At 37.0% G+C, this 23,075-nt stretch overlaps 1 protein-coding gene across 1 annotated transcript in view; it reads right to left on the minus strand.

Moving 5' to 3' along the window:
• Nucleotides 1-23,075, minus strand: part of LOC120776772 (four and a half LIM domains protein 2) — a 241,449-nt gene that overhangs the window by 212,609 nt on the left and 5,765 nt on the right. The window contains exon 2 of the mRNA XM_040107746.1: nt 17,360-17,593. Coding sequence (XP_039963680.1) covers nt 17,360-17,431 — 72 coding nt within the window. The 5' untranslated portion in view covers nt 17,432-17,593. The remainder of the gene's footprint in view (nt 1-17,359; nt 17,594-23,075) is intronic.

Here is a 23,075-nt window from a genome sequence, read left to right on the forward strand (position 1 = left end):
AGGTTGAAGCTATTGCCAATAACATCATGTACTTACTTCTAATCTACTAGTTTTGGGCGCACAGTCAGCGAGCTCAAAACCATATCATTTGATCGTAAATTCTCTCCCAAACAATTCGAGGATTTGTGGACATCAAAAGACTTACCTGAAAAGAGAAAAGAGAAATAGAAAAGTTTTAAAGAGAACAAGAGTAAGAATAACTTACGAAATAACCTGAGAATAATATGTAATCAAAAGCAACTGTCATGAGTAGTATGGAATAAAAAAAAATATTTATAATTGGGGAACATATAAATATCATTTAACTAGCAATGTGGGACACATGTTTCTTTAGGAACCAAAACCTGCCGAAACCTCTATGAATCGAAATAATATCAGACAACATTCTTTCTCTACAGTTCTTTAAAATCTTATCATGTACACTGCATTTAGTCACCATATTGTGCTAAGCTCCCCGAGCTTTTATGAAAAAAATCAACTTAAAATCCCTGAACAGGTTCATGCGACTGACAGAATGGCGTAAATCATTTCCAAAGTCAATATTATAAAACCCAATAGACTAATGAGGAAATTAAAAAGATAAAAATCAATAAAAACATTTTACATTTTTGGAACGCAGGTAGACACAGCGCCTTTCATCATGCGCTTTCATCAATCTAATAGCAAATATGCAATTGTCCTTAACGATGTGTGATGTGTGAATGCCACGAGCGCCTAAAGACCTCTAGGTAACCAGCTTGATATGTCTGTCTACCGTTGCCGGCAACAAAACTATTTTCCGCTCCTCTTGTTATACTATGCATGCGCTTTTGTAGGACAAAAAAAATATACAAAAACGAAACTATGGCGTAATATTGACAGCAAAAAAGAAGAGCAACACGAGGGATGAAGACACACCTTAAGTGTTGCCACAACTGTCCTTCATTAGATGGCATTAACTCAATTTTAGAAAGTTAATACATGGTTAGGTTGGAATGAGAGAACAACAAAGCAACCAGAGACATGTTGACCTTTTACGGTGTCACTCCAAACATTTCCCGTTATACATGTTAACATATAATGGCGTGATTGGTTGAAAATGTTTGGTGAGTCAGATATTAAAGACATTGGAGATTAGAAATAAAGTATTGAAAATAATATAATTTTTTTTCCACCTTACAGTGGTTGGGTAAAGCTTAAACTCAAAGTTTTATGTTTAGAGTGATATATGGTATCTATAGTACATCGATAACTAGATATCTTAATGAAACTCAATACCACAAATTGAACACTCCGAAAAAAGTAAGGCTTCTTGCGCACCACTATACTGAAAAGCTTTTATAAAATATATAAATAATTTATACACTACTATTATCAAAAAATAGTGAGTTTTTCTTCATACTTTAAAAAATCTTAATTTAATTTTCAAAATCTATGTCGCTCCCCTTAAAGTTATCCCCCCCTGACACTTGTGCCAGCGTTTTCTCAAATCCTCGAAACAATTATTAAAATAGATTTCCGAAATAGCCTTCAAAGCTCGTAGCTATTCACGTTTAATGTGTTTAATTGACTCAAATCGGTTTCCCCGGAGCAGAGTCGTTTGAGTTTGCAGCCAGAAGTCACACGGAGCTAAATCAAGTAAATATGGTGATTACTACACGATATTGGTTAAAAATTTGGCGAACAACTCAATGCAGTATGCGACGGTGCATTATCGTGGTTCAAAAACCAAGCGTTATCGGCCCATAATTCCGGCCTCTTCTAACAAATAGCTTCGCGCAATCGACGTATAACGATCAAATAGTATTCCTTGTATACGGTTTTGTCGGTTGCCATTCGGATCGAAAATCAAAGAAAACTGTCAATATTTAAACTGGTAACCCAGTGACCTTTGACATGGTTTTTTCAGCTCACCTTTATCACGGCAGCCAGAAATCTTAGTTTTACAACATTAACGCGAAACTATTTTTTGAAAAGTGGTTTTCACTGATCTTTCCGATATTTTAACAATGCCAGTAAGATCTCTGACTGTTAATCGTCGAATCTCAAGCACCAAATTCTTTATCTTATTGATGTGTTTATCATCAGTTGATGTTGATGGCCGTCTTGGACATGGTTCGTCGTCAAAGTGTTCTCGACCCTCTTTGAATAATGTGAACCAATTAAAAATCCTTGCTCATAACTAACAATTATCAGTGAAGGTCTTTTCAAATATTCTGAAAGTTTCGGTACCAGAAATTTTATACCGCATGCAAAATTTAATGGAACTTTTTTGCTAAATAATAACACTAAGGAGCCTGAAACCTGTATTAGGCTCAAATCTACTATAGTATGGCATCTCGTCAGATCCACATCAAAATCCTCTTATTCAACAACGAAAAAGTCATTAATCATGCGTCTGTAGCGTTCCCCATTGACTGTAACATTATGGTCGGATTTATTTTTGAAAAAATGTGGACCAATTACATATCTTCAACAACATAAAACATTAAATCTTATTTTTCCAAAAATACGTTCATGAAAAGAATAGATTTTCTACCACTCTTCTCATAAATTTTAATCATCCTCATAATTACTAACCGATTCGAGAGCTCACACATATGCTTCATCAGCTCGATTATGCATGGCGGACGTCATTTCGCAAATGTTTTTGATATAACTTCAAATATATTTCGATTATTACATTTCATAATAATATTATTTAATTTTGATTACCACTCATCAATGGTAATGAAACATTGCACAAGATTACCAAAAATGGTTTACGGCTATCATCCAGAAGAGTGACCAATATTGCTGAGCCCATGCATTGACTATACGAGTACGACGAGCTAGACAGGAGCATGGCAAGGAAGGTCAAAATGCGATGGATCGATCTATCTGGGTGCAAAACTAAAAAAGTCGTGTGTAAAGCGGTAGATCAGAAATACACGAAGTTTCTACTAGCATTCGGTAGAAGAGACCGATAGGAATGTGGTTGGAATGCTCACTGATCATTGTCTAGTGGCACACATGCCTGTAGAATTGCGCTGACAGTTCGAGAAGACTGCAAAAAATGTCAAATAAGCATCTTTTGTGCACTTGTCCCAGATTGTCAAGGCAACGAGGCAGAGGTGTCGTTAGTGAAGCCACAGAACCTGTTAAATTTCGCGTCAAACGCTGGCAACCCAAAAGAATGACTACTACTCCTGAACTATGTGATGGCACTCCATCCTCTAGTGTCGCTAATGAACAAGACTGATCTAATAAACGTAACCCAAACTTAAATAACCTAACCTAAAATGTTAATTAATTTCGATCAAAATTGTATTTATTGTAGCAAAACATTATTAAAATTTTCAAGAAACATGCTTATTGTAAATTTAGAGCTCCGCAATAACTGGTCTGGCTATGTATGCAATTGCTCCATCTTGCTCGAACTAAACGCTACTAAAGGGATAGGTCTGGGTAAAAAAATTCATTCAACATCTATAAATAACTGTGCCCATTGACGGTTTCTGCTACACCGTTTTCTTCAAAGAAGTACGATCCAACAATACACCTTGATGAAACTGCGCACCACACACCACTCGTTCTAGGTGAAGTTCCATCTCGTGGATTATTTCTATATTTTATTGACTCCTTATACGGCAATTTTGCTTGTTTACATATCCGTTTAGATCAAAGTTATCCTCATCAGACATAAACAAGCAATTTATCATTCGGCCATTTCAATAATTTTTCGCAAAATACCAGGAGAATACGCACTTCTAAAGGGTTTGCCTCGCTTGTTATTTGAACTTTAAATGGAAACAGTTTTCAGTCATCATGAATTATCCGTTGTAATGACCGTCTGCTAACTCTTATTACGAGTTACGAGTCGAAACTTTTGGATTTGCGTGAATTGACGATGCAACATCCACAATTGTTTCTTGAACACGAACATACAGATCTCGCTGGTACGGTCGTCTTGCGATACTGCTAGATTGGGCAAACATGTTTACCAACGTCATGTTAGTCCATCTACTCGAGGCAGCACCGCAAACCATGACACCGCTACACTGTCTAAGCCCTCTTTTCGGTATACCGGGCATTAATTTTTTAAAAATTTAAATAATAACCTGCAGCATGTAAGGGATTGTAAATACAGTACAATTCGTGAAAATGTTAAAAAAAAAACCATTCCTTCCTTCGGACTGACGTATGGAACGACTTAACGCATGTTATGTACGTGAAAGCTCGACCTTAGCGGCATCGCTCTATGGGCTCTTGAAAGAAGAGCCGACCTTTTCGAGCCAAATTTCGTTCAGCGATGAAGCCTTTTCTGGTCAATGGGCATGTAAACAAACGAAATTGAAGCATTTGGGACGAAGAGCAACCTGAAGAATTTCAAGACTTGCCATTTCATCGAGAGAAAACAACGATTCGGTGTGGTTTGTGGACCGGTGGAATCATCGGTGCCGGTGACAACTTCATCGCCAATGATAATTTAATGACTGAAATTGAAGCTCGGCGACACTTGGTTTCAACAAGACGACGCCACTTCCGACACATTGCATCAATCAATGGACTTATTGAGAGAATACTTCGGTGAGCAGATAATTTCACGTTTTGCACCGGTCGATTAGACACCAAGATCGTGTGACATCCCACCGTTAGACTTTTTCCTCTGTGGTTATGTAAAGTCTAAAGTCTATGCGGACAATCCTGCTTCGATCCAGGCCCTTCCAGGCCCAACAGAAAAACATCACAAAAAGTAGAAAACCTCGAAATGAATCATCGTTTATGCAAATCCCTTCTGTGAGCTAAAACTGAATTGAATTACTTCAAATACTTTTTAAAAATGTTCAACTGTGTAATTATATGACCAATCTTCACTTTTTTAGATTGACAATATCAGTGAATATCAAACTGAATTTTTTTGTTCAGTTTGAATACCAAAACACAAAAAATTTGGTTGTTCTAAAGTTCAATTAGCTTAGCTTCAATTCAAGTATAAAATCATATAGCGATCAGTAGAGTGTTTTATATACATACATATAATTAAGCTAAGAAATTAACCATTTTTTTGTATCAGGATATTTTAAATCCATTAATATTTTTCGAACACTGTTATCTTGTATATAAAAATCAAATGTATATAAGAGCAGATGCCACCCAATTAATACTAATTTGCAATAGTTCCACCCACTTTGCGAAGAACCAAAATAAAACAACTTGTCCGTTTCGTTCACTACAATTCCAAAATCAAAATTTAGGTCAGCTTTTGGGCGTATAAAGGTCGACGCTCCCTCTTTATCACTTTTCATACATTCTGTTTACTTATGCAATTCTCAAACACTTTCTTTTGTACGACCTCGGCAAGGTGTTTACTTAAGTGAAAAACCGGCTGTCTGCTAGAACAGAAAATAAAATGTGATAAATGGGCGGAAAATCGCATCAGATCACACCGCAATGCATCAAGAAGACGCCTCGAGTAAATAAATATAAAATACCCACTCGGAGTTGTTTATAAATAATTGGAATATGTGCTTAAATTCAATTTCCGCGATTTTGTTTGCCATTGTTTAGGGCTTTTTTTTTACCTACCGCCTAACAGCGCTGCCAAATGCGTTGCTATTACATACTTATGTTTGAATGTATGTTATATGTATGCATGTCTGTCTGAATTATCAATAGCAAAGGTAATAAAAACAATGTCGCAAGCCCTTCACGCTCCTTATTTACCTTTGGCTTTACCCTACGTTCGCACCACTCACAGCACAACAGTCGACATGTTAGTTAACACGCTCACCAACGTTCTGAGTAAGCAAGCGAAGTGAGCGAAGCGCGCGAAATACCACCATAATGCATAGAGATTGCCTTATTTCGGGTATAATGATGTCATACTTAAAAAGCAAACAATTACGATAAGGCCAAGTTCGCACAGTGCTCGTAGGAAATCGGTCCATAACTCAACGCAACGTATACTGAGTTCATACTCGTCAATACGCAAATCACTCACACAACCTCAGCTATAAAGCCTATAATATTCAATATCAATAAATACTTTATGGTATGTATAGGCATAAATATATATTGTTGACAACAGGGGTTTATTTTTTTTTCATTTTATTAATTTAAAATAAAAGTGTGGGACCACTTTCAAATTAAAGCGCAATTCGTTGCTGAAATAAAAATTCCTTTCATAATTGATAATAAAAATTTCACAAAAGCCAAATTGTGTGATTTTGAATGTACAAAAATAATTATTACTAACCCTACAAGATACACAGCAAATCAACTAGATAAAGTGAATATTCTGAATAAAAAATTAAAGCCAAATGTCCGTCACCCCAACCGTATGATCCACTAAATAAATAATATAAGTATATATTAGATTAGGTTAGTCTGGTAGGCTCGTCAGTTACGTTCAGACCCGTTTCGGTTCTGTGCCAGCGATGCCAGATGGAGTGTCATTACGTAGTTCATGAGAAGTAGTCATACTTCAGAATTCCATCGCTTGAAAGGAATTTGAATAGATTCTGCGGCCTCATTATAGACATCTCTTCAAAGGTTTCATACCGTGGGGCTCCTAAATGTTTGAATTTTGCCTTACGTGCGAGTGCGAGGCAAGTGTGCAAGATATGCCACATCGTTTCCCTGGTGCCTTGCTCTTGATATTATCCGCAATCATCTTGTTCTGTCAGCCGCATTCTGCAGGCATGTGGCGTTAGCAGACTGTGACCACGACTATTTCAATCGTGTTTCTATAGTCTTTTCTATCAAGAGTGAGCGGGGACTTTGTGAATGTTTAATCTACAGCTTTGTTCTGCGTCCAGAAAGATCATTGTCGAGATCATCGTAAAGACAATGCATGGATGACAGCCGTATTTGGCATTCTCGATCAATATGTTATTGGCATCGATGTTTTAATGGCCTGACACCCAGGGGAAGCAAAGTCGCTTGTTCCTAGCGATATTGCCTTTTTTGCTACAAAGGTAAATAAAACAAGAAAGGTTTGGGATATCAATGCAATTCTTTATTCACGTGAAAGTAAATTCGATGCCATTAAGTATGAAACTCGATTTTTTTCCATGGCCACCACGGGCATGCTTGCAGAAATCCAGACGTTGAACCCAATTTTCAACAGTTTTCAAGCATAAATCGGCCGATACTGCTGCAATTTCACGTTCCATATTCGTACGAAGTTCATCAATCGTCACTAGCTTGTTGGCATAAACCATAGACTTGACGTAGCGCCATAGGAAATAGTTTAACGGCGTCAAATCACACGACCGAGGCAGTCAATTGACTGGGCCGTTTCGTGAGATAACACCTTCACCAAACTTGGATTTCAATAGATCTATTGTGGCATTCACTTTGTGGCTTGTGACACCATCTTGTGGGAATCACACATTTTCCAAGTCCATATCATCCAATTCGGACCAAAAATATTTAATTATCATTGAGCGGTAACGATTCCCATTCACTGTAACATGCCGATCTTGATCATCACGGCAGAAGTACGACCCAATGACGCCGCCGGCCCATAAACCGAACCAAATCGCAATTTTTTCGGGATGCAATGGTAACTCATCGAGTACGTAGGAATGTACTTTCATAGGAATAAAGAATTCCATTAATATCCCAATCCGTTTTAGTTTTTTTTTTTTTTAACTTTTGTAGCGCTCTTATTGAAAACCCCGCTCTTAAAGTTGGGGCCCACTGATTCCGAATTTCGTTAGTAAATTTTAATAATTTGGACGTTGTTGGATCGTATATCTATTTATGATGAAATGGCAAACCTTACTGAAGTGAAATGTCAAAAGAGCGGGAAAAAATATGGCGTCGTTTGCTGTAACTATCGGTATACTTTTGTAGCGTCCCTACTATTAAAAAAACACTATTGAAAACCCGTATAATTCGAAAGAACATTCTTTGGCATTTAATTTTAAAGATTAACTTTTCAAATATCCCCATAAGAAAAAGTCTGACGTTGTGATATCACACGATCTTGGTAGCCAATCGACCGACCCAAAATGTGAAATTATCTGCACACTGAAGTGCTATCTCAATAAATCCATTGATTTTCGCGATGTATGGGAAGTGGCACCGTCTTGTTGAAACCAAATGTCGCCGAGATCACGAACTTCAATTTCAGGCATCAAATAGTCGGTTATCATGACGCGATTACGGTCGCCACGTTTACGTTCTCAGCGGCATCATTTTTGAAGAAGTATGGAATGATAATTCCACCAGTTAACAAACCACATCAAATCGTTGTTTTTTCTGGATGAAGTGGCAGCTCTTGAATTTCTTTAGGTTGCTCTTCGTCCCAAATGCGACAATTTTGCTTTTTTACATACTTCATCGCTGATCAAAATTTTACTCGAAATCATCGAATCTTCTTGGAACTTTTCAAGAGTCCATAGATCGAAGCGATGTCGCTTGGGAAGGTCGAGCGGCTTCAGTTAAAAAAAAAATCCCCCACCTCTGATCACCCATTATATAACACTGCAAGACCTTGTTCAAATGTAGTAGCTTGGTGTATATTCGTCACGATAAATGTGTTTTTGTGATAAAATATGCCCTTACAAATTTTTGAATTCAATCTGAATCTTTGTGGAATTCAAAAGTTGGCTACTCAGCTAAAAAAAAGCATAATCTACATATATAAGTATATACGAATGTATATTTCACTCATCAAGTAAACAATTGTGATGGCTCAGTTTATGTTGTACATATTCTTAGAGACTTAGTAAACACCCAAAACAAATTATTAGCCAATCTAGGCCAACTAAATTTATCTGTTTGTCACTCCTGTGTAATTGTCGATAGAATTGTAGATAAGTAAATCTTTAGAAGTTTTGTAAGTTCCATAAAACATTATTACATTATTTTTTCATTCGTTGATTCGACGATTAAACGACGATCAAAATCTAGTTTTTGGATGGAAAACTTTTTTACTTACTAAGGACCACTGCAAAGCATATAGCTCCATACAAACTAACCGATCAAAATAAAGTTAAAGTTCTTGTATGGAATCTCTCGTATTTGTGAAGGGTATTATAGCTTCGATGGAATTTAACGAATTTAATATTTTTCTTGTTTTTCTTTTCATTTGGCATATTTCATAATTGTTATCTCTTTACATTTTGCAATGACCTCATCGATTGCATCACAGCGCTCAAGAATGTAGTCACTTTGCAGACGTTGGAGAAACAGTTGCGATATTTGAGCGAGCATGAGTGTGTATGTACTATATGTATTCACGCATGCATGTACATATATTTATGTACATAGTTTATTATATGTTTACATTTACAAAACATAATTATTATTAATAATTTATTACTCATAAACTTATTGAGAGATCTAAACAACTCGTTGTCAAAAAGAATGCTTCAGTTCACATTCACACACGGGCTTTATACATACTTCTGTATATAATAATGGTTGCGAGCGTACATATGTACATATATGAATAGTTTTCGAAGTCCACCTCCAAAAATCTCAAATGACAATTGAAGTGTTACCTTCTGAAATTATTTGTCAAAACGCTACCAGTTTCGGCTAATCAGCCTTCAAAGGCAATCAAGCGAATAAAGCAGCATTCGAGGGACAGACGCAGCAGCAGTCATATACGTATGTATAGTACAAAGCAAATGCATGCACATATGTATGTATGTATGGCACTTTTGTGCAATTATTTCTTTACTGACAGCCTCACACTTTGGAATAACACTTTTTTTTAATATTGCTACTCAACATAATTAATTGTGTTTGTCTATTTGTCGGCGCAAAGCCGCTGGAATGGCCACTTATCTTTACAGCTTTGTATGAATGAACCGCAATAACCACATGACAACTAGTTTTGCGGTTATTATTGAGACGTCATCAAATCTCTTAACAATTCATTGATTCTAATAACAAAGTGAATAATTCAAATTACTCACATGGAGGTTTTCATTTGAACAAATGTGTGTGTGTGACTAAGTACTGTAAACACTAGATAAATATATGCATTTAAAGCTTTAAAAACATATGGCTTTAGTTGGTAATAATATTATTTTACAAAATTATAACTCATTGGAAAAAGTACGCCATACCCTGTGATATGCAGAGCCAGTTGTGGCTGAACCCCCGTATAAACCAAATTAATTTGTTCAGTTGAGGAATAATGGCTGTTTTTTAAAACGTGTGGACGCCCTGCGTTCACTATTCCGCCAACATATTTGTCCAGTGGAGTCGGTAATTCGAGGAACCATTAATCGGTTTCGCACCGCGTTTCTCTAGTGGATAATGCACATCCTCAGAAACGCCGTTCAATGTGCTGTTGCTGTGGAGCAGAGTATCGAAGAACACCCGAATGACAATATCTACCGTCGACACTTTATGGAAGGTTTTGCGAAAGGACCTTGGTTTGTGTGCTTAGCAAATCCAACTTGTGCAGAAGTGAAACCGAACGACCATTCTCCACAGCTTTGATTACATTCGTTCCAATAACTGTCCCTGAGAACCTTTTCCTGACGGTTCCTTCTCGGCTCACATACCTGCCAGGGATTTGTGGACGAGGCGAAGCCGTTGGACGAGAGATTCAGTAAGCTTCTTCATCAATCATCGATTAAGGGGAAAAATAGGGCGTGGAGTCTTCTATCGATTGTTCTTCATCAATTCTAGTTCCAGATTACCAGACCATTGTAACGTCTTTCAAGCAGAGGTGGCTCCCATCAAGACAGCAGAGAGGTGTGCATTAGCTCCGACAGCTGAACGACTATACAGACTCTGAGCTCGCTGACTGTGCACTTAAAACTAGTCAAGGTTTTTTTGATCGATTAGCAATAGATTGAAGGATCTTTCATATTGAACTAGTAGAGTTACCCTGCTACAGCAGAATCGCTGGAAACTGCAAAACCTACATATGTATGAGCTGGCAAGAGTGGGCACCCAATCCCCAATTTCTTCCTATTTGAGGCGAATAGATTTTCCAAAATTTGCTGTTTAAACCATTAGACCTCCAGTGAGGTCAGCAAGCGCTGACGCTGAAGTGAACCGTAAGAGGTCATTCAAACTACTGAGCAAAGTCAATATCAACCTATGTCCAATAGGTTTACAACCGGTGCAGCTATGTATTCTGTCAGTCCCTCTTTACCAAAACTGTATGGAGAAGACAAGGTGGAATTATCTTGTCATTTCCTTCTCTATTGCCCAGCTTTTGCTAGACTGAGATTAAAATATCGCCGTAGACACACCTTTGGCAAAGTGGCTGGAATTGATATTAACTGCCTCAAAACATTTGTTGTAAGCACAAAACGATTCGTCGATCGTTGAGGATCTGCTGATCTATCTTTTAGTAGTTTTTGGGTAAAACAAAGGACGAATTTCTGTCAAAGTAAGACTCATCAACTTTGAATCAACCCCACGACCTAACCTAACCTAACCTGCCCATCAAGCACATCGAACGTTTGGTTAATAGGCTCAAAACAAGATAGTCCCGAGTTTAAGAAGACAATTTTATTCAACGATGAAGCTTACTTTTGTTGAATGCGTAGGTTATTTAACAAGATTGCATGCTTTCGAAGTGCTGATAATGTTTGAATAACTGGTCCATATTTCTTGAATAATTCAGCCGGTCATAATAGACGTACAGGTCGTCACGCTGAATTTTGGGTTAATATTTCATAGAGTTTCCTTCTGGGTGTTGCAAACATCGTGGCAAACTTACTCTGTTCAGGGCATAAAAATAAGAAAATGATCTTAATGTTACAGTCAATGCGTCAAGCCATGACTTTTCGCGCGTTTTTGAGGTGGTTGATGTGGCGCTACATGTTGTACAGCCAACGATTTGTTGAAGTTAACTTTTAGTGAGCCACCAAGATCGCACGATTTAACACCGCTGGACCATTTTTCGCGGGTTTATGTGAAATCGCTTATCTACGCAGATGAGCTCGAGATGATTGCCGCTTTGGAAAAGAATCTTCGGCGCATTATTCCCGACATACGGCTTCAATGGCTGCAGAAATACAGTGGTTTGGCCTATCGGTTGGAGTTTATTCGAGCCAACCGCAGCGGTTAACCGAAATTATTTTTAAAACATGATAGCAAACTCTTTCCTTATAATAAAGCAAAATTCCTGGTTATAACATTAAAGTATATGCGAATTTTTGTTCTAAAAAACCACAAGTCCAAAAAAACTATTCCCAACGTATTAATTGCTATTTTCGAAATAAAATACAGTAAAGAAACTATAAATAACTCTTACAAAATCTCAGTTATATTCTATCTTTTTGCTATTGAAATATTGTTAGGTAGTTTCATACGATATGTGAATGTAAATATATTATAAATTCTTCGTACTTTGCAACATTCTATTATTTTATCAAATACCTTATTATAACATGTTGTCCAAAGATAAAAACATGTATGCATAAAGCTATGTTTGTTTATATGTACACACATTTGATAAAAAGTTGATAAGTTGAGCTCCATAAGGTCAGAAGACAATGAAATAGTCATAAACAAATGTAGTTTTTCCGATGTTTTTGTTGCTGTGCCGTGGCTGAAATTACAGTTTTGGCAAAATCTAATGTTATAACTATATGTAAATTCTTCTAAAAAAGGTTGCCACATGGCAGAAATTCCTGATCCAAGAATCATCGCCAATAATAATACGTTTCATGGCATTCTGGTAGTCGAATAACAGTGTTTCACAGACGTTAACGCGACGCTGTTTTTTGAAAAAATTTAGTGATTTTGGAACCAAATAATTTGTACCAATCAAAAGATGTTGCTCGCGACACACAATTATCCCTGAAGGCCTTTCTCAACATTCTAAACGTTTCGGCACCAGAATTTAATGTAACTTCTTTGTTGAATTCACTCATCGTGAAAATTTTTAGGTAACATTTGGCACAGATAATAGAATCACCATAGCATACATATAACGCCCACACAACATTAACGATCAAAATCAAGTGCTTAGACTCTTCCATTTGACGAGATATCTTCTCCCAATTTACAAGCGTCATAGTCTAAGGCAATGTTGCAATCTCTGAAGATATTATTCAGCTTGAATCGCTATAGCAAACAGGGTTTGTCCGGAAAGTAATAGGACTGAGTAGTTTTAAAAAAATTTATTGAACCAAATAGGCTCCATCTGCGTCGATGCAACGCTGCCAGCGCGATTTCCAAGCATTGAAGGCGTCACGGAATTCTCCGGAATAGCCTAGAGCCGAGGTGCATGCTACTTGGATCCCCTATGTCGTCTCAAAATGCTTGCCTTTTATAGGGATCATACTCAAAAATCCATGACTTATCACCTGTGAACGTTGTTAAAAAATTGGGGATCACTTTCACACATGTTCAAATTTTTCTGGTCGTCAGTGAGCACTTTTGGGACCACTTTCGCGCACACCTTGCGAAGGTCAAGTGCTCCGTCACAATGTCATGAACCACAGATTTTGATAAATTTAACATTAGGCGATAAAACGAATACTTAGTCGACGGCATGAGTTTAAAACTTTGCACACATGAGTCACATTGTCGGTGTTTGCCGAAGTCGCAGGTCTCCTAACACGGTCTTCATCAGCGACCTCTTTCCAACCCTCCAAAAAGGCCTAGTGTCACCGAAACACACCACTTCTTACTAAAGCATCATCTAGATAAGCCTGTTTGATCATATCAAAAGTCTCTGTCGTAGATTTAGCGAGTTTCACGCAGAATTTAATCGCTAACGATCGCTGCATTTTCGACTTGCACCACTGACAGAAACACGCCGGGCGAAAATGATTGTCCTGACTGTCTAGGTGCTCAGAGACAACTGACCAGCCGCTCGTTCGTTAGCTAGGAACACCCTCTTCCGAATCCAGTCGATGCGCGCACGCTCCAAAATACAGTCGCGGCCTATTACTTTCCGGACAAACCCTGTACAGCTGTCATACAAGCTGAATGTATGGAATCAAATGCTTCGATTTGTGAAGGATGGAACCGCCCAATTTTAGGGGAAATCACATATCTCGAGACCCAAATTTTTGAAATTTTTAAGTTACAGTGTGAAAATGTTCAAAATCGTACTACAACCACGTCTAAAAATACAATTTAATGTTCAATAGTAAGCTTGATAAATCAAATAGTTAGTTTAAATTTTACCCATATCATTTTAATGCTAAAAGTTTGAAGGTTCTAAGGCAACCGGACTTCAGGCAATACACACTATATAAAAGAGCTCCAAATGCATTCAGGAGATTCACTAAGAATATTATGCACAACACTTTCCTACGACACGTGAGTATATTTATAAGTTTTAAGTAGTTAGGAGTCGACAGAATTATCATAAAGTATAATATATTAAAAATATTCTCTAGAAATTTAAAGCAAATACGACAAACAATTGCTGAGTTATTCGATAATTAGCAAAGCCTTTTCGGATGCTCTGAAATTTCCTTGTAAAACTTCAAATGCGTTCTCCTCCAAACTGTGTTTCTTTTACTGGTGATCACTAGTAGAAATTTACGATACAGCTTTTAGAAAACATGAAAGAAAAATGAGTACCTGATCAAAGAAATTTTTTCATTTCGATTTTTTATAAATGGTTAACTGTTGTTTTTTCTCGAAAATCTGGAAAAATATTTCCAAAGATTGCCATTTGTCAAATAAAAAACTTCAGATCAAGCACTAGAATATCTATAATTAAATTAATTTTTGGTTCGATTGTTTTAATTGAAGGATTAGTGATTAGTACTGCAAGTAGCTTCGTTTGGAACTGGATCAACACAAACAGTCGTTAATTTTAAAATTATTTATATTTTGTTGATAATTTTTATAAAATAAAATAATTTACTGCACCTCTTAAATGCCTGGTGAACAAACTATCAACTTGCCAGAATAGATTCCGCAATTAGGATTTCATATAATATCGCTGTTTCTAATTTCTCGTCATATGCTGTATATCAATTTATTTACAGATGTTATGCAGGCATGAGACACAGGTACTAACACCTCATTGAATTCTCGCGAGTTTCTGTTATCAGCAATTAAATACCGCGATTACTCACTCACAGTCTGGCTCTCAAAATGAAAACAATAAATACTTAACAGTTGGTGAGAATTACGTGTGTTGCGCAGAGAATTCCGATGCGGTTTTCAGAACGTAAAAAAAAAAAAATATTGAATTCATAAGAATACCTATAGAAACAACTGTGAAAAGTAATAATTTATAAATTTGTAATTAATCTGAGAAAGCTTTAACAAGATGTTACATCACAACTAATTTGATTGTTAAACTTATTAAAATAAATGCTGCGAGGGGTTGTGAAATTTCTTATTTTAATTATATTTTGTGCTGAACCATGAAGTTTGTAACACCCCGAAGAAAACTTCGGAGATCAAATAAAATAAGTATATATATAAGTGATGGGCGTTTTCAACCGTTTCAGGACATCGCCCTAAGAAAACAACCATCGAGAAGGGTTGGAATGCTAAGTTTAGATGCGTTGAAATGAGCACCGAAGACGGTGAATGCAGTGGACGCCCAGAAGAGGTTGTTACAAATGAAAACATTAAAAAAGAAGTTGTTTAAGATTGCAGGCACTCTAAATATTTTAACTGAACGTGTACATCATATCATTAGCGAGTATTTGGATATGAGCAAGGTCTGTGCAAAGTGAGTGCCACGCGTTTTCTGACCAAAAAAAGCGACGAATTAATGATTCGGAGGAGTGTTTGGACATATTCAAGCGTAATAAAGCCGAGATTTTGCGTCGATTGTGACAATGGCTGAAACATGGCCCCATAATTTCAGTACGAAGTCCAATTCATAGTTCCAAAGGAAGACGCAACAGTCGACTGGCAAGGTTACAGAAGAAAAAGAAAGTTCACCGAAATTCGAATTGATTGCACATCCACCGTATTCTCTAGACCTGGTCCTCAGCGACTATTTCCTGTTCTCAAATGTGATCACCTATTTTTAAACAAAGGGCAAAGTACTACAATGCGATTTTTACAATGAGTGGAATTATTCAACAAAAAAGTGCCATTAAATTTGTGTGCGGAATCAAATTTCTGTTTGCCGAAACGTTGAAAATGTTGGAAAAGCCCTTCGATGATAATAGTTTGTAGCGATAAAGTGTTTTTGATTGGTACATATTATTCAAAGAGGGTCGAGAACGCGTTGACGACAAACCACGTCCAGGACAGCCATCTACATGAAGAGATGATCATCACGGCAATAAAGTCACGATTGGTGCCGAAATCACTAAATTTTTTCGAAAAACTGCATCGATGTCTGTGTAACAGTGCTTTCCGACTACCAGAATGTCATGAAACGTATTATTACCGCTGACGAGTCGTGGATCTATGTATGCTTACGACTCTGAAACAGACGATATACAATGTGTGTTCCAAAGGACTTTTTGAATCTTGCGCCTCGTGGTGCGAAAATGAGCTGCGAACAAAGAGCCAACATTAAATTTTATTTTAAAATTGGTAAAACTTTTACCGAAACGTTTCAATTGATGAAACAAGTTTATAACGATAATTGCTTATCCCGTAGGCGAATGCACGAGTAGTTTCAACGTTTTCAAAGTGGTCGTGAGGACATAAATGACGATCAACATGTGGGCCAATCGAAATCCGTGATCACCATAAATTCCATCGAATCTGTGCGTGATTTTATCAAAAATCAGCCGAAATCATCGATGAAATTCATAGAAGTGGAATTGAGCATCTCCAAAACATCGATTTATCGCATTTTGACCGAACATTTGGGCTTACGAAAGGTTTGTTTGTTCCGCACAAATTGACTGACGACCAAAAATTGCTCAGAATCCAACATTCGAAGGACATCATTAAACCGATTATTTGACGAAAAATCACATTTTAACCATTAACATTTGCCCATGAAAAGAAAGCGTTATGCAGACGTAGAGGCCATTCAAAAGGCTTGCACCGGTATACTGGCGGTCATACCGGCCAACGAGCTAAAAAACTATTTGTTCTGTTGTTTTTTTAAGTCCTGTTTACTTTTGAACGCACCTTGTATGTTGAATAAAAAATGTGTTTGACTATAGTAAGCCGGAAACTTTACCTGTTATGAAAATGAGTGATTTTTCACATGCAATCTGATACGGTGACTCACTTCAAAGTTGCAATGTGTAGCAAAAGTGTGCTATTTTAAACGGTACTTTTACCACTAATCCAGTTCCAAGGCAGATAATACGAAACTAATCACATTGAAGTGAATGCAAAACTGTTATTATCGCTATTAATAAATCTACGGGCATACCATATACTTACATAAAATATATACATACAATCAATTGAATATATTAAACTGATAAGCAAAGTGTAGTTTCACAGTCCAAAATGTCAGGCTCAGATTTTAATAGATCTCTCTCTATTAAAAATTTATTTTAACACTCACCTTTTCGGAGAATTCATCACGTGAACGTCTAGAAACCGTAGCGCCGTTCATATTGTCCTTAGTGGGTGACATTTAATTATTTAACGCAGTTTGGAGCAAAATTCGTAAACCTCAATTCTTCTTTTAATTAGAAATCACTGCACAGCACTAGCTTCTTGCTCGTTTCGGTGAAATTTATACTCTCACTTTTCCACTGGATTTACTGATAAACTCTCTTTTGTGCAATATTTTCAGCTGTAAATAAACAATTTGCATTAGTTAACACTTTTGGCAAAGGTTTGAAAGTATAAACGTAAATATATAAGTACATATGAGTTTCTTCAATACTTGCGAATCATTGAAAATTGGTGACGACTGTGCCGCCACTGATTATAAATGGTGTGTGAAAGTGGAAATTATATTATATTTTACATACTATATTTAAAAACATAAATACATATTTCTGATATTTATAAGTTTTGTCTATATAATAATACGTAATCAAGTACAAGAATGGGGTCATATGTAAAAAATCACGCAGGTAAAGGAAAGTTCTCTCCCATTCACTTGGGAGGGGCCAGAAACGATTCTTTTACATATGGCTCAAGCACGTCATGACTTCCGGTCTTGACCAAGTTTCCTCGAACTGGCCAAGTAAACATCCGTTTGAAGGCGAGCTGAAGTGAAAAGTCGAAATCCCCTCCCAAGGATTGTGCGCTGGGTTTGGGATCTGCAACGTAAAATACATTACCAAAGAAAAAAAGGAAACATTCTCGGATGAGAGACATCTGCAAAGGTGTTAAGGATAATGATTTAAGGGCATGCGCATGGAATGTCCGGTCCTTTAATTGGGAAGGTGTCGCTGCACAGCGGTAGAGTACGATGAATGGGACAAGGACTGAGGCGAGTAGGTCGTTGTAGCAACAGCTGTTACTTCGGACTAAGAAGACAATTGAGAAGTAAAGTCCTCTCTCGACAAACAAAGACCAAACTCTATAAGTCACTCATTATTACAGTAATGCTGTATGTAGCTGAAGCATGGATGATGACAACATCTGGTGAGTCGACATTATGAGCTTTCAAGAGAAAGGATAAATCTTCCGCACATATCATCCTTTGCATTTTATGGAACGACAAACTGTTTGAATTGTACGACGACATTGACATAGTTCAGCGAATTAAGAGACAGCTGCTACGCTGGCTACATCATGTCATCTGAATGAACAAAAACACTCCAGCTCTGAAAGTATTCCACGCAGTACCCCCAGGGAAAGCAGAGGAAGAGGAAGACCTCCACTCCGTTGGAGAGATCAGGTGCAGAAGGATCTGGCTGCACTTGAAACCTCCAATTTGCGCCACATTGCACAAAGAAAAAACGACTGGTGCGCTGTTGTTAATTCGGCTATAATCGCGTAAGCATTGTAGTGATGGTTTTAGTAATAGTCTGTGCCCAATTTCATAACGATACCTTGTTAAAATAAAAAAATTTCTTTACAAGCACTTGAGTTTGATCAGTCAGTTGGTTGGCAGCAATATGCTATAAACGTCCGATGGTTCCAACAAATGAGCAGTCCTTGGTGAGAAAAGGATATGTGCAAAATCTCAGATCGATATTTCAAGACAGACGGACAGATGGACATGACTAAGTCGACTCAGCTTGCTGATCATTTATATATGTATGTATACCTTTCAAAGGTCTATCAGTTTAAGATAATAGAGACGTCTGCAAAAGTTTGTTATACAAATTTTGATATAGATATCAGAATACTTTGGCTTAATTGTGAACCGGTAAAGGTCCATTTTGAGTATAAAACTATAATAGCTTATAGATCACATTTCTACTTAAATCCTTTAAGATATCAATCCTAATATCCGAAACCAAATGGAATATATTCATCATATATATGAAAATGGAATCTTTCTACCCAGTCTAGTAATGCTATCCAAACCATTCCCATTCAATTTCAATAAGTTATCTGTAAAATATAATATTTATTCAATAATAATAATAAATAATATTCCAAGCACTTAACACTCATCAACTGACCCATATACATACATACATCTAAGGTACTAAAATCAGATAGAGGGTGGAGAAGCCGCCAGACGTTATATAGAACCAAAGCTGGGGTCGAATATTAAACAGAATCACACAGATTTGAGGAAGGTCTGCTTAAATCAAGAACAATCCAAGTAATAGACTTTATTACGATATACTTGATCTATTGCCAAATCAAATAAGCTGAGTGTGCGTAGTTGAAGGCGGTTTCCACATTTGTGCTAAGTTGGTACACGAGAATGTTATGTACCGAATTCGGTTCAAATCGGTTCAAATCGGTCAAGTGACTTGTGAGAGACCAAATTTCACCTAAAACTTAAAGCAAAACATTTCGGTCAACACAATAGATTTCGATTTGGCACAACTTTTATCATCCCCTTGATTATCTGAGGGGATACATGGACATGTTATTTCATTCTAAGTGTAGGTAACAAGACAAATGAAAAATGCAAGCTAAAAATCGCCTTTTTTATTCCGCAATAACTGACAAACACTAGAAACAATAAGCGTACGTTGCGTCCAACTATCGTTATGATTATTTTTAGAAATTCAATCACCACTGCGCTGCTTTTCCCCGCTTCACACCCCTTCATTTCGCATCAGTTGGCTATCGCTTGGCACAAACGGCGCAGACCCACAAGCGCAGCTGTCGAAGCGATTAAAACGCATTCAACGCCCGCGAGAATGGCGCTCCACATAAAATCGCCTTGGCTGACACCTCATCGGACAGGTAAATGATGGGCGAGCGTGGCGAATTATTTAACGGAATGCATAAATGTGTGTTTGTAGGACAGACTGATAACAATACAAACAAGCGCTGCAGACACTGTGAACAAAATACAGCTGAGCACCTGGTGCTGTGTGCTGTAAATATAGAGTTTTGGGGGGGATAACAAAGGAGAAGAGAAATATAATGGCGTAGATGGTAATAGGGTGATATGTACAGACAGGGTTGCAATTACTGTTTTTTTTTTTTTCAATTACATGCACCTATTATATTTAACTTTTTTTGCTCAGCTGTACCTTAGCTACAGGTTTGTTCAACTTGTATAACCATAATTTAGCTTTGGCTACCTATTTTTACTACAGCAATTAAGCAAATAAAAACGTATGGATAACATACAACAGTTTCAGGGATGTCTACGGATACCTGTTGAGCACAATTAAGTAATATCATATGAAAATCATATCACAGTTTTGCCTAATTATAAAGCTATTCATGTAACTTAAATTTAAGGGAGAGACATTCATATATCTAGGAAACTACCAATAAGGTTCCCACTAATGGCAGAATGATTATCAATAGCAAAAATCCTGCGCATAACTAACTATAATTGCTGGTAGAACAAAGTTGGAAGCAGTTACGAGTAAACTTTTCAATGAATCGATTGGTATACTGTAAGTAAGTAAATACATTGTGACATAAGAGCAACCGGAAATTGTAATTAAATTTCCCGTGTAAATTATATTTCAAAGAAATGGATTTTGCTAAGTTGGTAGGACTGTCCTTAATTATTGTGCCAAATTTGAGCGGGATCTGTCAACCAGTTTGTTTACAGCAGCTGCTTAAGTCGGTACACCTCAGTAGTGCGTTGCGATTTCTACAAAGAATAAAATATCAAAATAAGAATTTGTCTCACATTTTGTATTTCAAACCAAATTTCGTATGCGGAATCGGAGCGCATATTGCAAAAGGCTTACGCTGATTAAGTTTTATCAAAAACACAAGCCCACGAGTAGTACAAGGCCTTCAAAGATGGTCGAGAAATCGTTGAAGACATGCCTCGTTCCGGACGACCTTCGACCTCTTCAACTAATGAAAATATTAAAAAAGTGAAGGATATGCTGCTTGAAAATCTTCTGGCAAGTAATAGAGAGATGGCAAGAGGGCTCGACATCTCTCGCGAGTCCGCTCGAATGATTTTAATGGAAATTTTGAGTATGAAACGCATTCTTGCTCGATTAATACCGATCAAGCTGATTTTTTTTTTCAAACCACCATAAACAGGTCTCTTTAAACATGCTTGATTGGGCATATTCAGGTTCCACGTTCATTGAGAGTTTGACATGCAAACAACTTGTTTAACAAGTCAAAAATCATAGGAATGGAACCCGTTTTCAGTCGATCGAAGAGATAAACCAAAATTCGCTGAAAGAGCTGAAGGCCATCCCAAAAAGTGCTTATGAAACGTGTTTCGAGGACTGGAAAAATTGTTGGCATTAGTGTACATCTGGCGAGGATTATTTTGAAGGCAATAAAAAAAATAGTGATGAATAAGTAAATATACATATGTTTTATTTACAATTTCCGGGTGCTTTTTTATCTTAATGTACACCAAAATTGTATATGCGTTACTGCTTTTGTTATCCTAGTACCTATAAAGGTTCACTATTTTTTGATTGTGGCTAAGTATTCAGCTTTTGCAACAGTTATAAATGGTTGTTGGCTCTAAAAGAATCTGGGTGAGAAAGCACTCACATATCAATATTTATACATAGATATACTTTTGTTTCAAACTATGTAAAAATATTGGCTAACATTAGAAAAGCTAAGTAAAATTTACAATTTATTGCAACATGTGAAAGGAAGCGCTATGGGGCAGAAGCTTGTTTAGTTATTACCTTAATATAAATTTAACTAGAATTGCTAGAATACCCTACACAGGTGCATTTCGTATAACATGAAAGGGTATAAAAAGATCTTTATCTTATTTTTATAACCTAAATAGAGTATATTAAGTTTGCCGCGATGTTTGTAACACCCAATACGAAACGTCTGAGACCCTATGAAATATAAAATTAAATGTCCGCGTCTACACAAGAGGCAAAAAAGAACTTTTAAGTAATTTATCACGAGCTGCGTCTAATATTGAGTCACGTAATGTAATCGCCCAGCAGAGTCGGTAAATCGAACAACCATTGATCGGTTTCGAACTACGTTTACTCTAGTGCTTAGTGCGCATCCTCAGAAACAACGAAGACGAAGAAAAGTACTCGAAGACGCTATGACTACTGCGGAGCAGAGTATCGAAAAAATTCCGAATAAGCCCATCCGCCATCATGAGCAACAATCAGAGCTGTGTCCATCCACTTTATGGAAGAGTTTGCGAAAGGAACTTGGTTGGCGGGTTTACAAAATCAAACATATTGAAGAATTGAAACCAAACGATCATCAACCGCAACGCAGGAAAGAATCAATGTATCAAAGAAGCCTGTAGCGATTGCGATAATATTCCTTGGAAGATAACATTCGGGCCGATATTGATGGCATTGGAACAAATTTCTGCAAAAGGTAATATACCGATATTTTCGATAGAAACTCAGCCATAGACACTGTGGTCCACATATTCTGAACCTGTCGGGTTGCAAAATTATGGTCCGATTTCGAAAATTTTTAAATATTTGGAAATACCTAAAAGCACCATTTAAGCAAAGTTTTATCTCGATGACGTTTATTTATATACAGTAAAGTGAAAAGGTCGGACGAAATTTAAAATTGTGTTATACATATGTTATGTGGGTTGTAGAAACGGTTGCTTTCCGATTTCGCCCACAATACAATATAAGACTATCAGGAAAATTTTATGTATAGACTTTGGTTAAAATTGATACAGTTGTTCCGGAAGTATGGGGTTTCATCCAAAAGTGGGTGGTAAGTGAGTTATCGCACATTCCGAT

The sequence above is a fragment of the Bactrocera tryoni genome, chromosome 5, assembly GCF_016617805.1.
Source record: "Bactrocera tryoni isolate S06 chromosome 5, CSIRO_BtryS06_freeze2, whole genome shotgun sequence".
NCBI classification, from domain to species: Eukaryota; Metazoa; Arthropoda; class Insecta; order Diptera; family Tephritidae; genus Bactrocera; species Bactrocera tryoni.